The sequence below is a fragment of the Silurus meridionalis genome, chromosome 10, assembly GCF_014805685.1.
Source record: "Silurus meridionalis isolate SWU-2019-XX chromosome 10, ASM1480568v1, whole genome shotgun sequence".
NCBI classification, from domain to species: domain Eukaryota; kingdom Metazoa; phylum Chordata; class Actinopteri; order Siluriformes; family Siluridae; genus Silurus; species Silurus meridionalis.
Window position 1 is genome coordinate 4,535,164 of NC_060893.1, and position 20,596 is coordinate 4,555,759.

The 20,596-nt window shown below is 39.6% G+C and overlaps 1 protein-coding gene across 1 annotated transcript in view; it reads right to left on the bottom strand.

Annotated features, from left to right (window-relative positions):
- Positions 1 to 2,829: 2,829 nt before the first annotated feature.
- Positions 2,830 to 20,596, bottom strand: part of mon2 (MON2 homolog, regulator of endosome-to-Golgi trafficking) — a 37,492-nt gene continuing 19,725 nt past the window's right edge. The window contains 16 exon segments of the mRNA XM_046860265.1: positions 2,830 to 3,597; positions 5,327 to 5,409; positions 5,883 to 6,090; positions 7,091 to 7,214; positions 7,345 to 7,405; positions 7,890 to 8,080; positions 8,172 to 8,271; positions 8,273 to 8,298; positions 9,351 to 9,368; positions 10,495 to 10,638; positions 13,512 to 14,143; positions 14,261 to 14,459; positions 15,552 to 15,845; positions 15,933 to 16,095; positions 17,624 to 17,799; positions 18,280 to 18,390. Coding sequence (XP_046716221.1) covers positions 3,434 to 3,597; positions 5,327 to 5,409; positions 5,883 to 6,090; positions 7,091 to 7,214; positions 7,345 to 7,405; positions 7,890 to 8,080; positions 8,172 to 8,271; positions 8,273 to 8,298; positions 9,351 to 9,368; positions 10,495 to 10,638; positions 13,512 to 14,143; positions 14,261 to 14,459; positions 15,552 to 15,845; positions 15,933 to 16,095; positions 17,624 to 17,799; positions 18,280 to 18,390 — 2,694 coding nt within the window. The 3' untranslated portion in view covers positions 2,830 to 3,433.

Consider the following 20,596-nt stretch of genomic DNA (forward strand, 5'->3'; position numbering starts at 1 on the left):
GGTCATGTCATGGGTTTGCTTCCTATGTCTGTCTTTAGCATTATATTCTTGTGTTGATGGTTTGAAAGAAAAGATAGACCTGCTCTAAACAAGTGTTATAGCCGGTCCTTCCCTATGGTTCAGTGGGTTAAGACTGGTATTTCGCTGTTGGTGAGGTTCAGGGTTCGATTCCTGCTTTCTGTGTTTCTGTCTGGTCTGAATTTCTTGCTTTGAAGCATGAAACGAAGGATAAACCCCCCAAAAAAAAGAAGGTTTGTTGTGGGACTTGATGGCTTTGTGATAAAAGCCTTACCTCTGAGTTCAGAGGTTGCTGGTTCGAATCTGGGTTGTCCCCACACTGGGTAAGCTGTGTGGAAAGTAGTGTGTGATAAGCAATGGAGTGGTTGGCTGTGAAGACCTGCTGCTTCACAGCCTCAGAAAAAGTGAGGGTGATAGGTTTTTGGCAGAATTTTTCCCTATATATGCAAAACTAAGTCGATACTTTTTTGGACATTTTTGCTTCATAACCACCTGTTTTCAGCTTCTCAGATGCTGGGGGGGCAGATGCCCGGATATTGCCCCCTGCTTCAGGATACGCCCTCCGAAACCACATCCAACCTTCCACGCAGCCATTCCAGACACCTTCCTCACAACAGTCACCGGAACCTTCCGCACTCTTAACTTTGAGCCCTGGCCGGGGTTTGAACCGGCAACCTCTCAACCCAGAGGCAAAGCTCTTCCAATTGAGCCACAGGATCTCTTGCAAGAACCTGATTTTTAGGACCTTTTTTGGTTCTTTTTTAAAACATTTTAAACAATTTAAAGGAAAGCTAAGCGGTAGGAATCGAACCAGGGGAGTCAGATAGCAGCAACCACTTCACTAAACACTACACCAACATAGGAGAGGCAAACAAGCCTTTGCTTATTGGACTCTTGGCTTTTCTATAGTTAGGAGACCACTGTTTTCTCTTAGATCACGATGGTAGAGGGTCAAAACTTCTCCTTCCTGTACATTCTCTCAGTAACCGGAACTCTATGAGAAGTGACTCAGGTACAAGAACCACATCTCCAACACCTGCACCACTGATATACCATGATTTACCAGCAACCAATTTTAATGATCAGTCATTGTTCTGTTTTAAAAAACTTCTTATAATGTTCAATATAAAACTAGAGGTAAGAATCGAACCAGGAAAGTCTTTCATCATAGATCGCTAATGGCATTACTTCAAAACTCAAAACTTTGTTAGACATGTAAATAAGCAGGAAAGACAGAGACAGAGACAAAGACAAAGAGACACAGACGCAGCTTTAGAAAGAGTGAGAAACGAATAGAGAGACAGCAAGAGAGAGACATCTACAGTGAGACAGAGACATTTACTAAAAGAGACACAGAGACAATTAGATAGAGAAAATAGAGACAAAGATAGCGAGATATAGCCACTTCCTGTTGGAAGTATTTATCCCGAGCGACTCTTAATGATCTCATTTACTAAATGAGCAGTAGTGAGTTAAGTGCTTGCTCAGGTGCCCAAAACTGGCAGCTTGGAGGTGTTAAACATGTATCATATTTACAGCATGTGATATATATGTAAGCATATGTACAGTGATTCAATATAAAGGCTATATCAGTGCAGAGACGTGTGGACATCATTAAGAGCCTTTGCTATGTTTCCACACGGACAGTTAATGAGGTGATACCGGAGAGACTGCACCTCTTCAAGTCAAGTCAGGAAGCTTATATATAGAAAATTATAGACATTTTACAGATTTGAATGATGTATTGTTTTTATCTGTACGATCAATAAAGACAGTAATTTAAGTTTGTGTCGCCATTATGAGGAAAAAACCCACAAAACGCCATCTAGAGGTTTAATTGTGTAAAACATGGCGGATTTTTGTGTTTGATTTGAGACTTGGCGCAGAAATAAAACAAAAGTTTACTGATTAAAAATATTTTTATCTGGAGTTTATTTAACAGGTAAGGAATACCCCCCCCTGCATCCAACGTAATAATGACCCCAAACACACCGTCAAGATGACAACTGCTTTGCTGAGGAAGGTGAAGGTGATGGAGTGGGCAAGTATGTCTCCAGACCTGAACCGTATTGAGCACCTGTGGGGATCCTCAAGCAGACGGTGGAGAGGCACCATGTGTCTAACATCCAGCAGCTCTGTGATGTCATTATGGAGGAGCGGAAGAGGATCCCAGCAACAACCTGTGCAGCTCTGGTGAATTCCATGCTCAGGAGGATTAAGGCAGTGCTACATAACAATGATGCTCACACAAAATATTGACACTTTGGACACAGTTTTGACATGTTCACTCACTTTTGTTGCCAGTTATTTAGACAATGATGGTTGTATGTCGAGTTATTTTTAGAGGACTGTAAATCTGTACTGCTGTACAAGCTGCACATTTACTAAAATATATACAAGTTTCAATTCTATAGTATTGTCCCTTGAGAAGATACACTAGAATTTTTGCTGAAATATAAAGGGTATATTTATAAATATAAGAAAGAGAGAGAAGTTTGAATACTTTCACTGCAGATCATCAGACACTCACACATCCATAAACGTATTCAACGAGAGACAATTGAAACCAGCCGATTCACTAGTATACTGTCATGAGGTGGGAGGAAACCAGAAAGAACATGATAAAAATGTCTAAACAGGAAGTCAACCCAAAGTCAGAGAGCTATCAAGACCCCCCACCCCCACCACCCGCCCCCCCATGCCACCTGTAAAAAGCAAATTCAAACTCCACACTACAGCCCAGCAATGCTGCTTCTTTTTCCCTTCTGTAAAGCAGAATAATAAAAAAAAATCAAATAAAAACATTTGATGTTCATAGAACTGTACCATTTATTTTACACACACAGGATTCCATCCCTTCTCCAGCTCACTAGAGATCACATGGAATGTTACAATCAGATCTTGCATAAAATCCTTTTTGCATTTGAAAAAAATGTCACAAAAAAAAAGACCAATTTTATTAATCATTGTGTATATATATATATATATTTTGAGACCATTCTTCTTTTCGAGATGATTCATGATTCATGGTTGAATATGCGATTCTTTGTTACATCATTAGCACTATCACCACACACTGTATATTAATTCCTGTCATGGAAGAGAAACTTTTTTTTCTTTTATTGTTGGAGGCAGGGAGAGAATAAATCAAGAAAAAAATAAAAATAAATAAAAATAAAAAAATGTTATAGAGCAGAAAATGCATTCTTATCAGCCAATCGTACTGGAACTGAAACTACTGTTAGAAGGAGCTGAAAACAGTCGATGAAAATCGCAGATAAAATGTTTGCTGGGGCGAAAAAAACAAAAAAATCTGTAATGTGTCTCTTTTTTGTGTGTGAATGTTTGTGTGTGTACGTCTGATGAGTCACATTCATGGTTCTAGATGGATAAAAAGCTTTCCGGACGTGATGGATCACGACTCGCCGTTCTGCACTTTGGCCCCTGGTGGATGCATGAAGTCTTTGAAAGGCCCCAGAGCCTCCTTTAGAGCAGAGCTGACCTCAGGAGATGAGCAGGTGATACATTCTACCAGGGTGGGGTAAAGAGCGATCACCTGAGCCCAGGTATTCCCATCCACTGCAAATATACATGAGAAAGAAAGAAAGAAGAGAGAGAGAAATAAGATAGGGGAAAGAAAGAAAGAAAGAAAGGAAAGAAAGAAAGAAAGGGAGGAAAGAAAGATAGGAAAGAAAGAAAGAAAGAAAGAAAGAAAGGGAGGAGAGAAAGATAGGGAGGAGAAAGAAAGAAAGAAAGAAAGAAAGAAAGAAAGAAAGAAAGAAAGAAAGAAAGAAAGAAAGGGAGGAGAGAAAGATAGGGAGGAGAGAAAGAAAGAAAAAAGATAGGGAGGAGAAAGAAAGAAAGAAAGAAAGAAAGAAAGAAAGAAAGAAAGAAAGAAAGAAAAGAAAGGAAGAAAGAAAGAAAGAAAGAAAGAAAGGGAGGAGAGAAAGATAGGAGGAGAGAAAGAAAGAAAGAAAGGAAGGAGAGAAAGAAAGAAAGAAAGAAAGAAAGAAAGAAAGAAAGAAAGAAAGAAAGAAAGAAAGAGAAAGGGAGGAGAGAAAGAAAGAAAGAAAGAAAGAAAGAAAGAAAGAAAGAAAGAAAGAAAGAAAGAAGAGAGAGAGAAATAAGATAGGGAAAGAAAGAAAGGGAGGAAAGAAAGAAAGGGAGGAAAGAGAAAGAAAGAAGAAAGAAAGAAAAAGAATAGAAGAAAGAAATAAGAGGAAAAGAAAGAAAGAAAGAAAGAAAGAAAGAAAGAAAGAAAGAAAGAAGGGAGGAGAGATAAATAAGAGGGAAAGAGTGAGAGAAAGAACAGAAGAAAGGGAGGAAAGGAAGGAGAGAGAAAGAAAGAAAGAAAGAATAGACGAAAGAAAAGAATAGAAGAAAGAAAGAAAGAAAGAAATAAGAGGAAAAGAAAGAAAGAAAGAAAAAGAAAGAAAGAAAGGTAGGGAAGAGAGAAAGAAAGAGAAAGGGAGGAGATAAATAAGAGAGGGAAATAGTGAGAGAAAGAATGGGGAAAGGGAGGAAAGAGAAAGAACAAAGGAAAGGAAGGAGAAAGAAAGAATAAAGGAAAGAAAGAAAAGAATAGAAGAAAGAAAAGAAAGAATAGAAGAAAGAAAGAAAGAATGTTGTTTATTATTACTAATGTTTGTAAACAACAGTTCACATTTTTTTCAAACAATTTTTAATAAAAGGCCTGCAATTATAAGTCAAATTAATGCTATACATTTTTTCATTATATTGATCACATTGAATAATCGCTTAAATAAGCAGATTAAATTGGTTAAACAAATCAATATAATCAAATTAAATTAAATACAAATTTTATTAAATATGTTGCAATATATGTTTAGTTCCCTCACACCTTTTATATTTTTGAATACATTTGTACACGCAAAATATTCTATTTATTTGTCAATAACCTTTTGTTTTTTTGTTTTTTTTAATATATATTTCTTTTTTCTTGTAAACTGTTGCAGTTTTTGGCTGATATCTCATCTTTGTTAGACCCCGTCTGGGTCATACTGAGGTGTATATAAGTGTGTGTTTTACATTTCATATTTAATTTTCTAAATATGTGTTCTTAACTGGTATATGTATTTCAGCATGCTGAATAATAATAATTATATATATATATATATATATATATATATATAAATAATTTTTTTTCTTTTGGGTAAAGAATTTCAATACATAGTGTATATATATATATATATATATATATATATATATATATATATATATATATATTTTTTTATAAATATACACATACATACATACATATAAAAATAAAATAGATGTTTACACTTGCCATTCTCCGGTTGCGTCTTTTTCAGCGAATCCATGAGCGTGCTAACGGCTTTTAAAACAAAAATAATTTCCGTCACTTGTTGCCTAAAAGAAGAAAGGAGAAAACACAAAAAAAAAAAAACAGTGTCACACAATGTATAATAAGTCATAAAGCTGTGGATCCATCAGCAGACCACATACACTATATTTTCCACCCGTTTGTGGTTCTTCTCCAAACTGTTACCACAAAAAAAAATGGAGGCACACAATTGCATACGAGTCTTTGTCATGTTCAATGCGCCCTTTTTTATTTGCTTGACATGGGTTGGAGTGGAAGTTCTCCTAATAGAGCTCTAATCCTACTGAAAGCCTTGCGAGCTGAATGAGCACCAATCTCCAAAATCTAGTGGAACATCTTCCCAGAAAAGTGGGGGTTATAATAACAGCAAATGGGGACTAGATGTAGAATAGGATTCGTATAATAAGGTGTCCATAAACGTTTGTCTATAAAAAAAACAATGCAGTTCGAGAGTGAAAGTCAGGATATCTTAGGTGTGTGTGTGTCTGTGCAGAATGACCTGGGAAGGGGGCAGCGGCCACTGAGCCTCTCATCTTCGACGTATCGCCGCAGCACGTCCTGAGCTCGGTGCAGCAGCACTGAAAGGGCCATGCGGGAGATGTAGCCTTCCTGCGGTGTGCTCACTTTATTACTGAAGGAGAATTGCAGCAGGGTCTCGAAACACACCTTCGAGAACTCTTCTCTCATACGGATATCAATCTCTGCTTCTGTAAGCACCACGACGTGAGAGCAATTTTTACACTGCATATAGCAAGAAACTTAAAGATATTAAGCTACAATTGTAATAAAAAAAACGTGGGACACTGAAATGTAAAGAAAAAAGAATGCAGATTTTGACCACAGAACAGTTTTCCACTACATTTTATGAGCTATGGTCCGGAGAGGATGGGGGCGTTTCCGAATCATGTTCACGCATGCCTTCTTCTTTGCATGATAGGGATTTAACCTGGATTTGTGGATGACACGACAAACTGTGTTCACAGACAATGATTTCTTGAGGCGTTTATGAGCCCATGCAGTGATTTCCATTACACAATTATGATTGTTATGATTTTTTTTTTTATGTGCTGCAAATGATGCAATATTGAACTGTTTTGCAATTGAATGATGAGGAACATTATTCTCCACAGTCTTTCCCAGATTGGTAAAGCTCTGGCCATCTTTACTTCTGAGGAACTTTGTCTTTCTAAGATATGCTAATTATACCCAATCATTTCACTGACCTGTTGCCAATTAACCTTATTATATACAAAATGTTTCTCCAACTGTTCAATTTTAAAAACACTTGCGTACATTTACTCAGTATAAACAGTTGATGTGTTTTCTAGATTTTATTGTGAATAGAATATGGATTTACGAGATTTGCTATCATTGCATTTTTTTTCATTGACGTTACGCAGTGTCCCTGTGTTTTTGAAATTAGGGTTGTATTAGTAATATTTTCTGAAGAAAGTTGCAAAATAATTATGACAATTCTAATAATATTAAACAATTCAATATAACATCCATATCAAATGTCACCGTTAACAATGTTATCATCCATCGTCCAGGTTATAACCTAACATTTATCTACACCATTAATCTGCTAATCAGCTACAAATGGTTTGATACTTTACGCTATTCAAAATGTACAGAACACGTGACCGCCATATACGCATGCGCACGTAGACAAACGTATTCAAACACTGCGCACAACTTATCCCGTACCTGTAAAAGACGAGGGCTGAGAATGAATGGACCCTCTGTTGAGCATGGCCATGATCTGACCTACAAACTCTTTGGGGAGGAAGTTGGCGTATGGAAGAATCTCTGTACTGATCAACTGCACCACCTAGTGGACAAACACTTTATTTTTTTTTTATTTTATCATTTTATAATCAGAAACATATTTCCTCACAGAAATATGTATCAGTATTAAGGTACATCTCAAAACATAAAAGTCTTGAATTATTTGTTCTTACCTCGACATCAATGGCTTCATTTTTCTGGAACTCCTGAATAGACAGGTTATCAGGAGGTGTACTGTAGACAAACAACGGTCACCAGGTTACAATTCATGAAAACGCAAGCAAAAATAAAAAGACAGATAAAAAGACAGATAAAAGGCAGATAAAAAGATAGATAGATAGATAGATAGATAGATAGATAGACAGATAGATAGACAGACAGACAGATAGATAGACAGACAGACAGACAGACCGATAACAGGACAGACAGACAGACAGAAAGGCAGATAGCTAGAAAGGCAGATAGACAAACAGATAGACAAACACAGATAGAAAGGTAGAAAGACAGACAGATAGAAAGGCAGATAGACAGGCAGAAAGACAGGCAGATAGAAAAGAAGACAGACAGACAGACATATAGAAAAGCAGATATATAGACAGACAGAGCGGCAGATAGACAGACAGACAGACACAGATAGAAAAGCAGATAGACAGACAGACAGATAATACTATATGTCAGGCTTTGCTGTGTGCAATCTACACAACAGACACACAGATACCTTTTAGTAAAAAGGAAGTCTCCGAAGGCATTTGCCAGCACGGGCCACATGGTGTCGAATTTGCCCGAGGAGGCATGTTGCCGGGCAACTGGAAGGCCAATGGAAAGCACTTTGAGCAGAGAAGAGACGGAGAGCTTCCACGTGCTTTCCGCGGGACATGCGTACTTCAGCCCTAAAGGCATCGTCAGAGTCTGCAGTGACAATTACAGCACAGGTTTAAGCAGGTGTAAAGTGTATGCTGCAACAGAGGTAAATGGTACACAAAAAAACCCCCATCATTACCTTAATGACGTTTTCTAAGACTTTCTCAGTGATAACCGCCTTGTGACAAGCGGTTTTATGATACAGGTCTACCACCACTTCAAGAGACCTCTCAGCAAAGGACATAGTTTAAGGCAACCCACTCAGCCTATAGGAAGACAGGGAGAGAAGTATATGGATACAGGTGATTCAATAAAATCAATCGCCTAATAAACAAATGCAATTCTGATATCTCCTCGCGGTGGAGGCAAAAGCGAATAAAAAGCCAGACATGAGTTAAAGCAAAGCATACAGACCAGGGGTCCCCAACCATGACCTAAGTACCACGCTGTGGAAGAGTAAGCTAACCAGGATAACATGGACGTTCTGGGAAAAATTGTCTATAGATGCGATTTTTTTAATCCACTATCCAAATTTACACACAGTGCAATTTCAGAAAAAAAAAAAAAAAAACGTCTTAAACTGTGGAATAGTGTAACGTGTATTTAAATAGGACACAAGTCGCCAGAACCCTTCTTCTGCCACAGCAGATGATGATTTTACCTGATATTTCTTTATGCTTCTTAGTGTCCTTGCTGTCTCCGAAACGTTGCTAACCTTTCCCGCTCTCGCTTAGCGCTTTCCGACTTTAAAAACTGCTCGTATTCATTTCACGTTGCAGGTTGCTAACGTATGGTCTTTTTCGCTCACCTTGTAAACTTGCAGAATTTTAGCAGCGCGTTGGAAATTTGTCTAATGAGTATTGCGTCGGCTGTATGTATAAATCTAGTAGGGGATAAATAAATGTAGATTCCAGTTTGGGTCAATGAAGCCCTCGAATATGCACCGGCATCACAAAACACAGCATTTAGTGTCCATCTGTTGGATTATTTTGTAAAATATTTGTAATTTATTGTTGTCACGCCAACTCACTCTGTTTCAAAACGAACCTGGTTGTAGAGTACAAAAGGTTGGAGACCCCTGATCTTGACAGGACACACATCAAATCAAAACCTTTAAACACAATGTCTTATAGTGAGATATAGCTGTATGGCAAATTAGGTTGCAGTTGTTCACACAAAAAAGGAAAAAAAAAGAAAAACTTGAGCATGAATGTGCTTAAACTACTGCAATGAAGCAAAAACACAAAAGAAAGAAGTCTTCGATGGCAAGATTCGCTAAAGGTGACAAAAAAAAAAGGGGGTTTTGGTAGAAACTCACCGGTGCAAAGAGTTGGATCTTATAGTGGATCCATATGACAAGTACCAAAAAATAAAAATACAAAAATAAAAATAAATGAGAAGAGTGGTCAAATATTTACCTGGCAGTGAGATTAATCACAGAACATTGCAGACTGAATGAAAAAATAATTGTTTGAGGGGAAAAAATCAAAAAATAAATTAAAAAAATCACATCCTTACAATAAATGAGGGAGAAAATATGAATATGATCGACTGTGTTGAAAGAAGACGAAAAAATAGCAGAGGGACAGAAAGTGAAAAAAAATGGACGGGAAAACACTGCAACCTTGACAGAAAGGACATCCGATCAAGGGCTTTCAAAGTGAAAAGCAATACAAATGAGTTTACAAAAAATAAATAAATAAAAGAATCACTTTGATACTCCATGAAAAAATTGTGAAAAGAAATTCAGACATTTTGTTATACCATACTCTCGTATAACATTTAAATCTATTATGGTAATTATGGTATCTAATATGGTAATGCCATGAACAGGGTTCCTGAAAATATTTAGTAAATAATTGTTTATTTCTAACTTTAACATGTGTTACGCTACAAACTCTTGTTTACGTGCAATTTAAACAAAAACGCTTTTCGACCATGTCCACGCTAATACGTTTTTTTTTGGTTTGAAAACATGTATTTATCTCTCTGTTTGTGGCCTCCTATCCACAAGGAGGTGCTGTTTTTCCAGTCAACCAATGCACTGTGTTTTAAAAAGTGGATAGATTTTAAAAAAGGCGCTTTGGACTTGTAAAAACAAAAAAACAATAACGCATTTTATGCATCCCACAAGAGCTGCGGTTTTTTAGAGATGCTCTGACCCAGACGTCTAGACGTCACAATTTGTCAATGTCCTCACGCTCTCCATTTTTCCTGCGTTCGAACACGTCAATTTCGAGGACATGAACATTGTATCCAGAACTTTCTCCTGCATTCAAAAAGACCGAAACCACTCTGCAAACCGCTAAATGAAAAAGAAAAAACTGTTTTTTTTTTTTTTTGTTGTTCTTTTATGCAGCAGGTTTACAGGAACCCGAAGTCCATGGCGTTGAAATGAACCCTCGATATTCTTCTGTGTCAAACCAGGTGGCACGAACAATCACACGACGCGGTGCACTGACCTGGTTGTATTTAGCGTTAGCCACATGCTTGGTTTCCATCTTGCCGTATTGTGGCGGCTTGCAGGAAAACTCGACGAACTGCAGGAGCTGCTCGAAAATCGCTGGGTACATCACCTGCAGGGTCTCGGGGCCCACACAGATCGCCTGTAACATACACAGAGGGGTGGGTGTGTGTGTGTGTGTGTGTGGATGCATATACAGGTTTTGATTTTATTGTCAATTTCGCTAAAGGAAGACATTGCTGCAGGCTTTAAATATTAAAAAAACAAAAACAAAAAAACAACTTGTTTCTTTCCATTTTTTCTACTTTCCACCTTTGCTTTTTATTCGTCCTTCCTTCTGTCCTTCCTACAGTCATTCCCTTTTCTGTCTTTCCTTCATTCTGCCTATCGCTCGTTCTCTCCTTTTGTTCAGTCTTTTTCCTCTCCTTCATATTTCTGTCCTGCTGTCTGTCCTTCGTTTCCTACTTCCTTCAGTCTTTTCTTTTTTTTGCCCACCTTTCCGTCTTCGCATTTTATTTATCCTTCCGTCTTTCTCTTTCTACTGATTTATTCGTCCTTTCTTCTGCCTATCCTTCGCTCATTCCTTCCTTACTTCCTTCAGCCTGTCCCTTTCTTCCGTTTTACTTATCCATCTTTCTTTCCTTCCTTCTCTCTGCCCTTCGCTTTCTTCCTTCAGTCTTCCCCTTTTCCGTCTTTCCTTCCTTCTGCCGGTCACTCGTTCCCTCCTTCCTTCAAACTATTCTTTTTTTTTTGCCCACCGCCTCTCCTTTCTTGCATTTTATTTATCCTCCGTCTTTCCTTACCTTTTTGCCTATCCTTCGGTAATTCCTTCCTTTCTTCGGTCTTTCCCTTTCTTCCGTTTTATTCGTTCTTCCGTTAGCCTATCCTTCGTTAATTCCTTCCGTCTTTCCTTTCCTCCATTCTACTTGTCCATCTGTCTTTCCTTCCTTCTCTCTGGCCTTCGCTCCTTCCCTCAGGTCTTCCCACTTTTCCGTCTTCCCTTTTGTCTATCACTCCTTCCTTCCTTCCTCTCGCCTATACTTTGTTAGTTCCTTCCATTCTTCAGGTCTTTCCCTTTTTTAATTTTACTATCTATCCTTTGTTCCTTCCTTTAGTCTTTCCCTTTTCCGTCTTTCCCTCTTTTGTCTATCACTCGTTCCCACCTTCCTTCAGGCTTTTCGTCTCTTTCATATTTATTTCCTTCGGTCTATCCTTCCTTTCTTCAGACTTTTCCTTCTTCCCTTCCTTTCTTCAGTCTTTTGCTCTTTTCGAAGTTTCCTTCCCTGCATCTAATTTATCCTTTTGTCTTTCCTTCCTTTCCCCTATCTCTCATTCCCTCCTTCCTTAAGTCTTTTCCTTCTTTCTATCCTTCGTTCCTTCCTATAGTCTTTCCCTTTTCTGTCTTCCCTCCCATTTTGTCTATCACTCATTCCCTCCTTGCTTCAGTCTTTTCTCTTTCATATTTCTTTCCTTCTGTCTATCCCATTCCTTTGTACCTTCTGTCTTTCCTTCTTTCCTTCCATTTTATTTGTCCTCCCGTCTTTCCTTCCTTCCCCTATTCCTCATTCCTAAAGTCTTTTCCTATTTTCCACCTTTCCTTCCTTGCATTTTATCTGTCCTTTCTTCATTTCGCCTATCCTTCGTTAATAGCTTCCTTTCTTTCTTTCATTCCGCCTTGTCCTTTTCAATCGTTTCTTCCTTCCATTTTATTACTCCTTCTGTCCTTCCTTCTTCCAGTCTACTCTTTGTTCTCTCTTTCCATTCAGTCTTCTCTTTTCCAGTCACTTTATACATTCTTCCCCTTTTTACTTATTCTCCTTTCAGGCATTTCATCTTTCTTTCCTTGCTTCCATTACAGTCGTCCTTCCGTATTTCCTTCTTTCCTCCTTCCTTCTATTTTGTTTCGTCCGTCAGTCTTTTGCTTCATTCTGTCCTTCACCCACATCCCCCCGACCCTCCCACCCAACACACACACCTACACACACACACACACCTCTCCTGTACTCATCTGCTGCTAATGTGTTAATGGTGAAAATGTGTGAATATTTGAAGACATTAGAAAGCACCATTAGCTACACTCCTGGTAACACACACACACACACACACACACACACACACACACACACACACACACACACACAAATCCAGTACTTATACTAAACAAAATTTTGCGATATAACAATATAAATACACACATTCACAATTTTTCTAATTTTAGGGTTTCTGCAGGTTTCACTGTTTGAGGCCGTTAAGAATGAAATTTAAGACCTACATCACGATCGGCCTTAACCGAGCCCTAAATGCTTTTTGTACTTGTACTTCCCAGTAGCTGAAAAATAAAATCCGTTTTACGTCTGTGGTACAATCCAACAGAGAGAGATTCGCTAACAGAAAGCCGATTAACACGTTGAGTGTCGGTCTGTAGTGGCGATACAGTGGGGTCCCCCCGGAACTCGTTCTAAGTCCACCTGCTTGTTGCGGAAATCTGCGAATTTTGGACGCACCCCCGCAGACCCTAGACATCATCACTTTAATACAATAATATTACATTTTATTTATTTTTTTATTTGTTAAAAGTTTAAAACTTTATTCCTAACGTTTCTGAACATTTGGTCCCGCCTCGGATTCCGGCGAATTTTAAGATAATCCGCAACTTGCTGTTAGTTACCATAAAATTGTCCGATTATCAGGGGGTGACTGTGCAGCGAATTATATTTGGATTGAAGGAAAAAAACTACAGGAGCGTTTCGATGTGCGTTGGATTAGCAAGCGTTACGTGGACGTCGGTAAATACACGTTTAAAATGATTTGAAACCTGGAACAGCGAACTTAAGACTTTTGAAACCGTGAAATTTAAATTTGTCAATTTTTGCCTTTTTTTAAAATACATTTTTGCATTACTTGTTAAGAAAACGTCATATTCTAAAGCTGCTTATAAAGCGAGTTATGTTTAGGCATCGAAGTAAAAAAAAAAACTCATTTCGTGGCTCGATATCGGCGTGAAAGCCTCCTCACCTTCTGTAGGACGTCGAGCGCCGTGAGGACGGCCTCCTGCAGGCTGGTGAGCACCGCCTCCGTGTAGGACGGCAGAATGAACGGCGACGCGTCGGAGCTGATGGGTACGGACACCGCCCCGTGCAGTATGACGCCCAGTTTACGCAAGTCCTCCATGCTAAAACCACCTGCTATGTGCTGGTAGAGCGCGGGGAAGATCTGGATCAACGCCGTCAGAAAGGGCTGGCTGGGCACAAACGCCAGTTTGTCGGCGCTACCGTTCGGAGGCCTTGTACATTCTGTGCCCGTTCGGTACCACGTGCTCCAAGCTGACCACCACAGAGCAGAATCGTCCAGCTCTTCCCCAGGAAGGGGCGGCTGCACATTGTAACGCTGAGCTAGCCGCTCTGCCAGGGAGTCCGAACGAGTCAGGGGTCTGCCAGGGCCTGAGGATGAAAGCGAGTCCACCATGGGGACTGGGGGAAGGTCCACGGAACCCAAAGAGTCGGGTTTATCGACATCTTTAACCGGTGTCACGAGCTGGAGGATTTCCTGGAAACTCTTGAGAGCAGCCAGAGAGACTTCATTGTTTTTGCTGAGGGCGGCAGACTGGATGTGGTCCAACAGCACCTCCCATGCTTTGAAGAAATCACCTACAGGAATATTGAACATGGTGTGTCTTCAAAAAATCCACTAAAATTCCACTGGTCAAGATATTTGATATAAACACAATGAAATTCCTTTTTCGTTTGTGTGAAAGAAACTTTTACCCAGTTGCTGCAACAAGTATCTCCTGGTGTTAAAGATCCGTGCTACGCCAGCCAGAGTCAGGACCCAAGTCTCCGCCCACTGCTTTTCAGCAGTGTCACGTGAATGATGAATAAGGATGTTCCCGCCCCCGGATTCGATCTTCTCCTTGTCGGCGGTGGTGGACGACTTCCTCACGCAGTCCAGTAAGTGAAAGAGCACCTGCGAGATACAACGGAGTCCCGTGACATTTTAGACGGTGGAGATGATTAGCGTCTTATTATCTTAGACATATGAAACTAATAAAATTGTATTTATTAAAAAAACAAAAACATTTTATTTATCTTTATAAAAATGTGCGAATGGAAACTTCTGTAGCCAAAATAAATTCCTTCTGATTTTGATTCTATTAGGGGTTTAACGGTACATGAACCTTTTCTGTTATCTGTTTAGAACATCATTAAAATCTGAGTTCCCTCACGAACACGTTGAGTGTTGGATCGCGACTTTGCTCGCACTTTTGAGCGCAGCGTCGCAGTCGCTACTGTATTTGTGACGCGTGTGTGCGAAAAAACGCAGATTTTGCCCAAATTGTGCTGCTTCCCGTCGCCGACGTTTTTTCCGCCGGTCTGTCGATACGGATTCTTTCTGTTTTATGTACAGCTTCAAGAATTTCTCTTAAAAGGAGAAATTCCTGACAATTCTACATACCGAGGGAGTGGATGAACTGATGAATGAAGGATAAAAGGAACAAATTCATTTACGAATAAATGCTAAACAATAAACGGATAAATAAACAACAAACGTGTGCATTTAAGTAACACACAAGGTAGTTAAAGTACGCTGAAATAAGTGGAACAGTTAAGTAAATATCTTGAGAAGATTAAATATTGTTTAAATATTGTTTAATACACGCACACACACACGCACATCTGCAATCTGTATTCCCCTAATAGGTTCTGACAAATGCAATATTTTCCATTATTTAATTGTACTCAATAAGTCAATGCCTATTTACTGCTCAATTTGAACAAAATCATTTAAAAAGTTCATTTGATTCATTCTATTTTATTTTGATACATCAGATTTTTCTTTTTTTTTTATCTGGACCAAGCACACATTTTATTCAAAATTGTTTAAAAAAAGGAAAAAAGGTTGATGTTCGGAAACGTTGCTAATAAACGACGTTAATAAAAACTGACGTGCGATTTTATGTTTTGCGTTTCTTCTTCCGGCCGCACTGAAATCCAACCGGACCGTGACTTAAAACCCAAAAATACTGTATACTGAGTATTTCAGACTCCATCTAAATACCTTCCACACTACTATGTGCCATGTGGGTTGCTGTAGCAGGGTTCCATGGGCAGCGATTGTCGAGAACATCGTCTGGCCTGCACTTTTCCTGACAGCTGGCCGAGGATCCACACACAGCTCTCCGAGTTTGGCATAAAGACACAACCACAGACAGTCGAACGGCGGAGCAGGATGGAAGGGTCTGTTTAGAGGCTCCCCTTTTTCGCGGGCCTGCTTTGTCAGAATGGCTTCCTCTTTCTCCAGTTCCTCTGTAATCTTCTCTCCTCTTTGGAAGAAATAATCGGAGATGTTCCACTAGAGAAGAGAGAACAGAGAAATCTGGCTGTTATTGGATGCTGTGTGATGCGTTTCGTTCTATTTGGTAGTCGGGGGTAAAAGTACCAGAAGGCCTATAGAGGTCAGGCTGATGTTGAGTTCCTGGTTTTGAAGACCAAAGCTGCCGGCGACGTCAACGACAATCTGGAGGCAAGTGCATGGCATGGTGGGAAGGAAGTCGGTCACCACTAGCTGCAGGCACTGGAAGGCTGTTCTGATTAAGGATTCACTGAAAACCAAAGTAAAGGTTTGGAAGTGGGAGACAAAACAAGAAGAAAACATCAGGTTAGTGTGTGGCTTGAACTGTGGCATGGTTCCTGCAGGGTTTCTGCACTTTTTTTCATTGCAAAATTCGATATGTTTCTGAAGTTTTTTTAAACCATTTTATACGACACTAAATCACATTGGATACACAAAATTTTATTAAAACAGTGCAATTTTTAAGCTGTAAAGCTTCGATGCTACAGAAACAGAGGGATCACTCGTGCAATTCGCTCAGAAACCGAACTAAAACCTATTAACAAAAACACTTTTGGCCATGTCCACACTAATTTGTTTTTCATATTTTTCTCCCTGTTTTGGCCTTCTGTCCAAACTGAGACTCTGAAGATCTTACATTGATCTTACTCACTGAGCAGCTATGGGGTTAAGGGCCTTTCCCAGGTGCCCAGTTGTGGCAGCTTGGTGTGGCTTGCATTGAATCTCATGACCTTTAGGATCCAATGTCCAATGCCTTAACCACTGAGCTACCACTAGACTAGATTTGGATTGTTGTCAAAATAAATGACTATATATTGTGCCCATGTCAGCTTTAACAAGATTCTGGAAGGTGAGAAGATGCCTAAGGAATGGAGAAGGAGTGTGCTGGTACCGATCTTTAAGAATAAGGAAGATGCAGTAACTACAGGGGAATAAAGTTGATCAATCACACCATGAAGTTATGGGAAAGAGTAGTGGAAGCCAGGCTGAGGTAATCATCTGACCACCTGTGAGCAACAGTATGGTTTAATGCTGAGGAAGAGCACCACAGATGCATTATTTGCTTAAAGAATGTTGATGGACAGGTACAGAGAAGGTCAGAAGGAGTTGCATTGTGTGTTTGTGGATTTAGAGAAAGCGTACAACAGGGTGCCAAGAGAGGAGTTGTGTTATTGTATGAGGAAGTCAGATGTGTCAGAGAAGTATGTGAGGGTGGTGCAGGACATGTATGAGGACAATGTGTAGCAGTGAAGTGTGCAATAGGAACGACAGACTGGTTTAAGGTGGAGGTTGGACTGCATCAAGGATCGGCTCTGAGCCCTTTCCTGTTTGCAGTGGTGATGGACAGGCTGATGGACGCAGACAGACAGGAGTCTCCATGGACTATGATGTTTGCGGATAATATTGTGATTTGTGGTGAGAGTAGTGAGCAGGTTGAGAAGAGCCTGGAGTGGTGGAGGTATGTGCTGGAGAGAAGGGGAATGAAAGTCAGTAGGAGTAAGACAGAGTACATGTGTGTGAATGAGAGGGAGGGCGGTGGAGGGGTGAGGTTGCATGGAGAAGAAGTGGAGAAGGTGGAGGAGTTCAGGTACCTGGGGTCAACAGTGTTAAAAGTAATGGAGAGTGTGTTAGAGAAGTGAAGAAAAGAGTGCAGGCAGGGTGGAGAAGAGTGATCGCAGGAGTGATTTGTGATAGAAGGGTATCTGCAATAGACAACTGCATGAAGGTTTAAGGGCACGGCTGTTTCCTAATAAAATATACACTTGTGCGTGTCTCACCCTTGATCATTGCGAATGGCTCCGATGACCCCTAACACCAGAGGCCATCCTGGTCCTAGGCTGTCTCCTTGACTCTGCAAAATCTGTAGCACACACTCAAGCTGCTTCTGCCTGATATCAGCATGCAGGATGTTAGAAAGTTCCTTCAGAGGGTTCAGCAAAAGGAGCTGCAGTCTCTGTGAACGGAAAACAACCCGTTTAAAAAGTAGATTTTCGGCCAATACAAATGTCTATTTGTAATCCTAATAAATATAATTACACAATGAATAAGTTACAAATAAAAAATACGATCTCCGTGCAGCGCGCACTCTTGTGTGTGAAAACAAAAGTGATTGGCCTCTAGAGGCCGCTCTCGTAATGACAGCGGACCAGAAGATGGTTCCAGTTATTAACTATTGGTGCTTCTACTATTTTCATCTACAATGTGTGCGTCTCGCTACGAGTCAAACAAAGGCCTAACCGGGATGAATTGTCTAGTCAGCAGATCTCTAGTGATCTGAACACCTGTAAGAGATTCGAAGTGATAATTGCATCGACGGGTTTGAATCTCTTTTGAAAGAACGATAAATATCATTCGCATCGTTCTTGAAAACAAGTAGAATCTACGCCAAGGCAAAATCAAACAGTAAATTATTTTTCCATGAATATGGAGATACCTGGTTCTGGGAAAGAGGAGGGTCATGTTTGTAGGCAAGGCCAGCTTTGATCAGAGACGTGACTGCCTCGGCTCCCCACTCCCTCATACGTGTGTTCGGGTGCTGGCACACCTGGTCGGGAACAAAATGATAAGAGACTTAGAAATTGGAATTGTGCTTGAGAATGAGCAGGAAACTGAGTATCACCAATACAATGTGCCTTACACACACATACTGCAATGATATCACGTCTATATCCAGGGTTTCTGCAGGTTTCAAGTCAAAATTACGACTTTAAAGAACACGCACACAAATACGTAGTTAGCAACTGGTCCTAATTGACAAGTATCGCTAAACCTGCACTTCCTCATAGCTGAAAAATACAATCAGTTGAATGTTTGTGGTACTTTTAGACATTTTAAGACCCAGCGTAAACCCTGTACATGTCCATATATATACGTTTATTTATATATTTGTGGCACTTGTTTACCAGCTCATGCACATTTGTCAATTTGCTACAATTTGGGTAGATCCAGAGAACTTTGAAGTGTGAACTTGAACTGCTTTCTTTTGAATCGTTCTATCTTTCCGTCTATTTATCGATCTATCATATGCACGTGCATGTGTGTAAAGCACACAAATATTAATCTGTGTACTTCATAGTCCGAGTGAGATGCGAGTTGATAGAAAAGTTTTTAGGTTTGACGTGCCACAAGAGGGCAAGAACAGTGATGCCCCTGGAACACCCTACAGATCCTGAGAAATCCAAGTGCTCAGAAAAAAACCTCAACAGAATAGAATTGTAGTGTGAACAGATTGGATTCATGTGATTAATACTTAGACTCAGATACACTTCATTGAGTGGGTGGGGGGTTCAATTAAAGCTATACACTATATAAAACAAAAGTTTGTGGACACCTGATGCTAAGATTGAGATTGAGAAGATTGAAAAACATCATTTACTCTTATAATAAACTCCACTCCTCTGGGAAGATGTTCCACCAGATTCTGGAGTTCAGAGCTCTACAGCAGAAAATCCACTCCAGCCCATGTAAAACACATCTTCATGAAACTGGCTCCTAGTTGAAGAAGAACCGCATATGTCCGTGAAAAAGCCGGTGTCCCAATACTTTTGTGCATGTAGTGTATGTTCTTATTAAGTTTGTATCTGTAGAAGTCAAAGGCAACTTTTTGGGGGGTTTGGCTCATCAATTTGATTCGGATCACTGACGTGGCTGGTGCAAATCTCAGCCTGATTAAAAGGGTTTTAATTTTTTGTATTAATTTTTTTTTTTTGTTTATTGGTTAATAAAAAAAAAGGGAGATTCGGGACTTACCTTCTGCAAAACAGACATGATGCAAGAAGAGAAGGAGATGAGACAGACAGGGACAGACAGATTGGGAGAGAAACAGGCAAACAAACAAACAAAAAAAACAAACAGAAAAATATGAAAAGTACGACACAAAAACAAGTTGTTTTTTTGTATTAGTACACAAGACTACAGAAGGGGTTCGGTTAGAGAAAAGGCACATGGGACTACGAGCAGAAGGAGGAGATTAAGACGATGAAAGGCTGCGTGGCTTAACACGACAGCGTCCTTGTACTACACTCCACTCCAGAACTGGCATCGTTCTTTAATATTGATACATTTGATGAAAATCTCTAATATTACTAAATCTTGCTGGACCAAAGGTACACAATATGGACAAAAGATTTTGTGGACACGTGACCCCGTTTTGAACCCATTCCCCATTTATTCTCTACTTGCTATTACAATAACCTCCACTCTTCTGGGAAAATGTTCCACTAGATTTTAGGGATTTGTGCTCACTCAGCAAAAATTCAGATATTGAGTAGTCATGTGGGTGAGGTAAAAATCTCTGAGGTGCGGTTCATCCCGGAGGTGTTTAAATAGGGGCAGAGCTCTATAGCAAAAAACAGGGATGGGCAAATATACGGCCTGCAGTATCTTTTAAATACGGCTCGCAGGAAAATGAAAAGACTGCTTTATAATCAGGAGGTTCCTTCTCTAACCAGAAGAGGGCGCTAGTTTCTGCCAGTCGCCATTAATTACTATATATTGCTCCAAATCTGTACGAGTTTCTTTCTGTTTCTATCCATCAGAAGAACATAAATGTAAATAAATGATGACAATTTTCCTTTTTTTTGTTGTGGGGGAGATTATTTCTTTATTAACTGTTTTATATCGAACTTTTAAATGTTTTCAGATGGAAGTTTGAGAATGTTTTTTTGGCTACTAATCAATAATAAAAAATAAACTAAAGTTTGTTATTTAACAAAGTTGGTTGATCAGTTTTTCATTGAGTTCCCTGAATT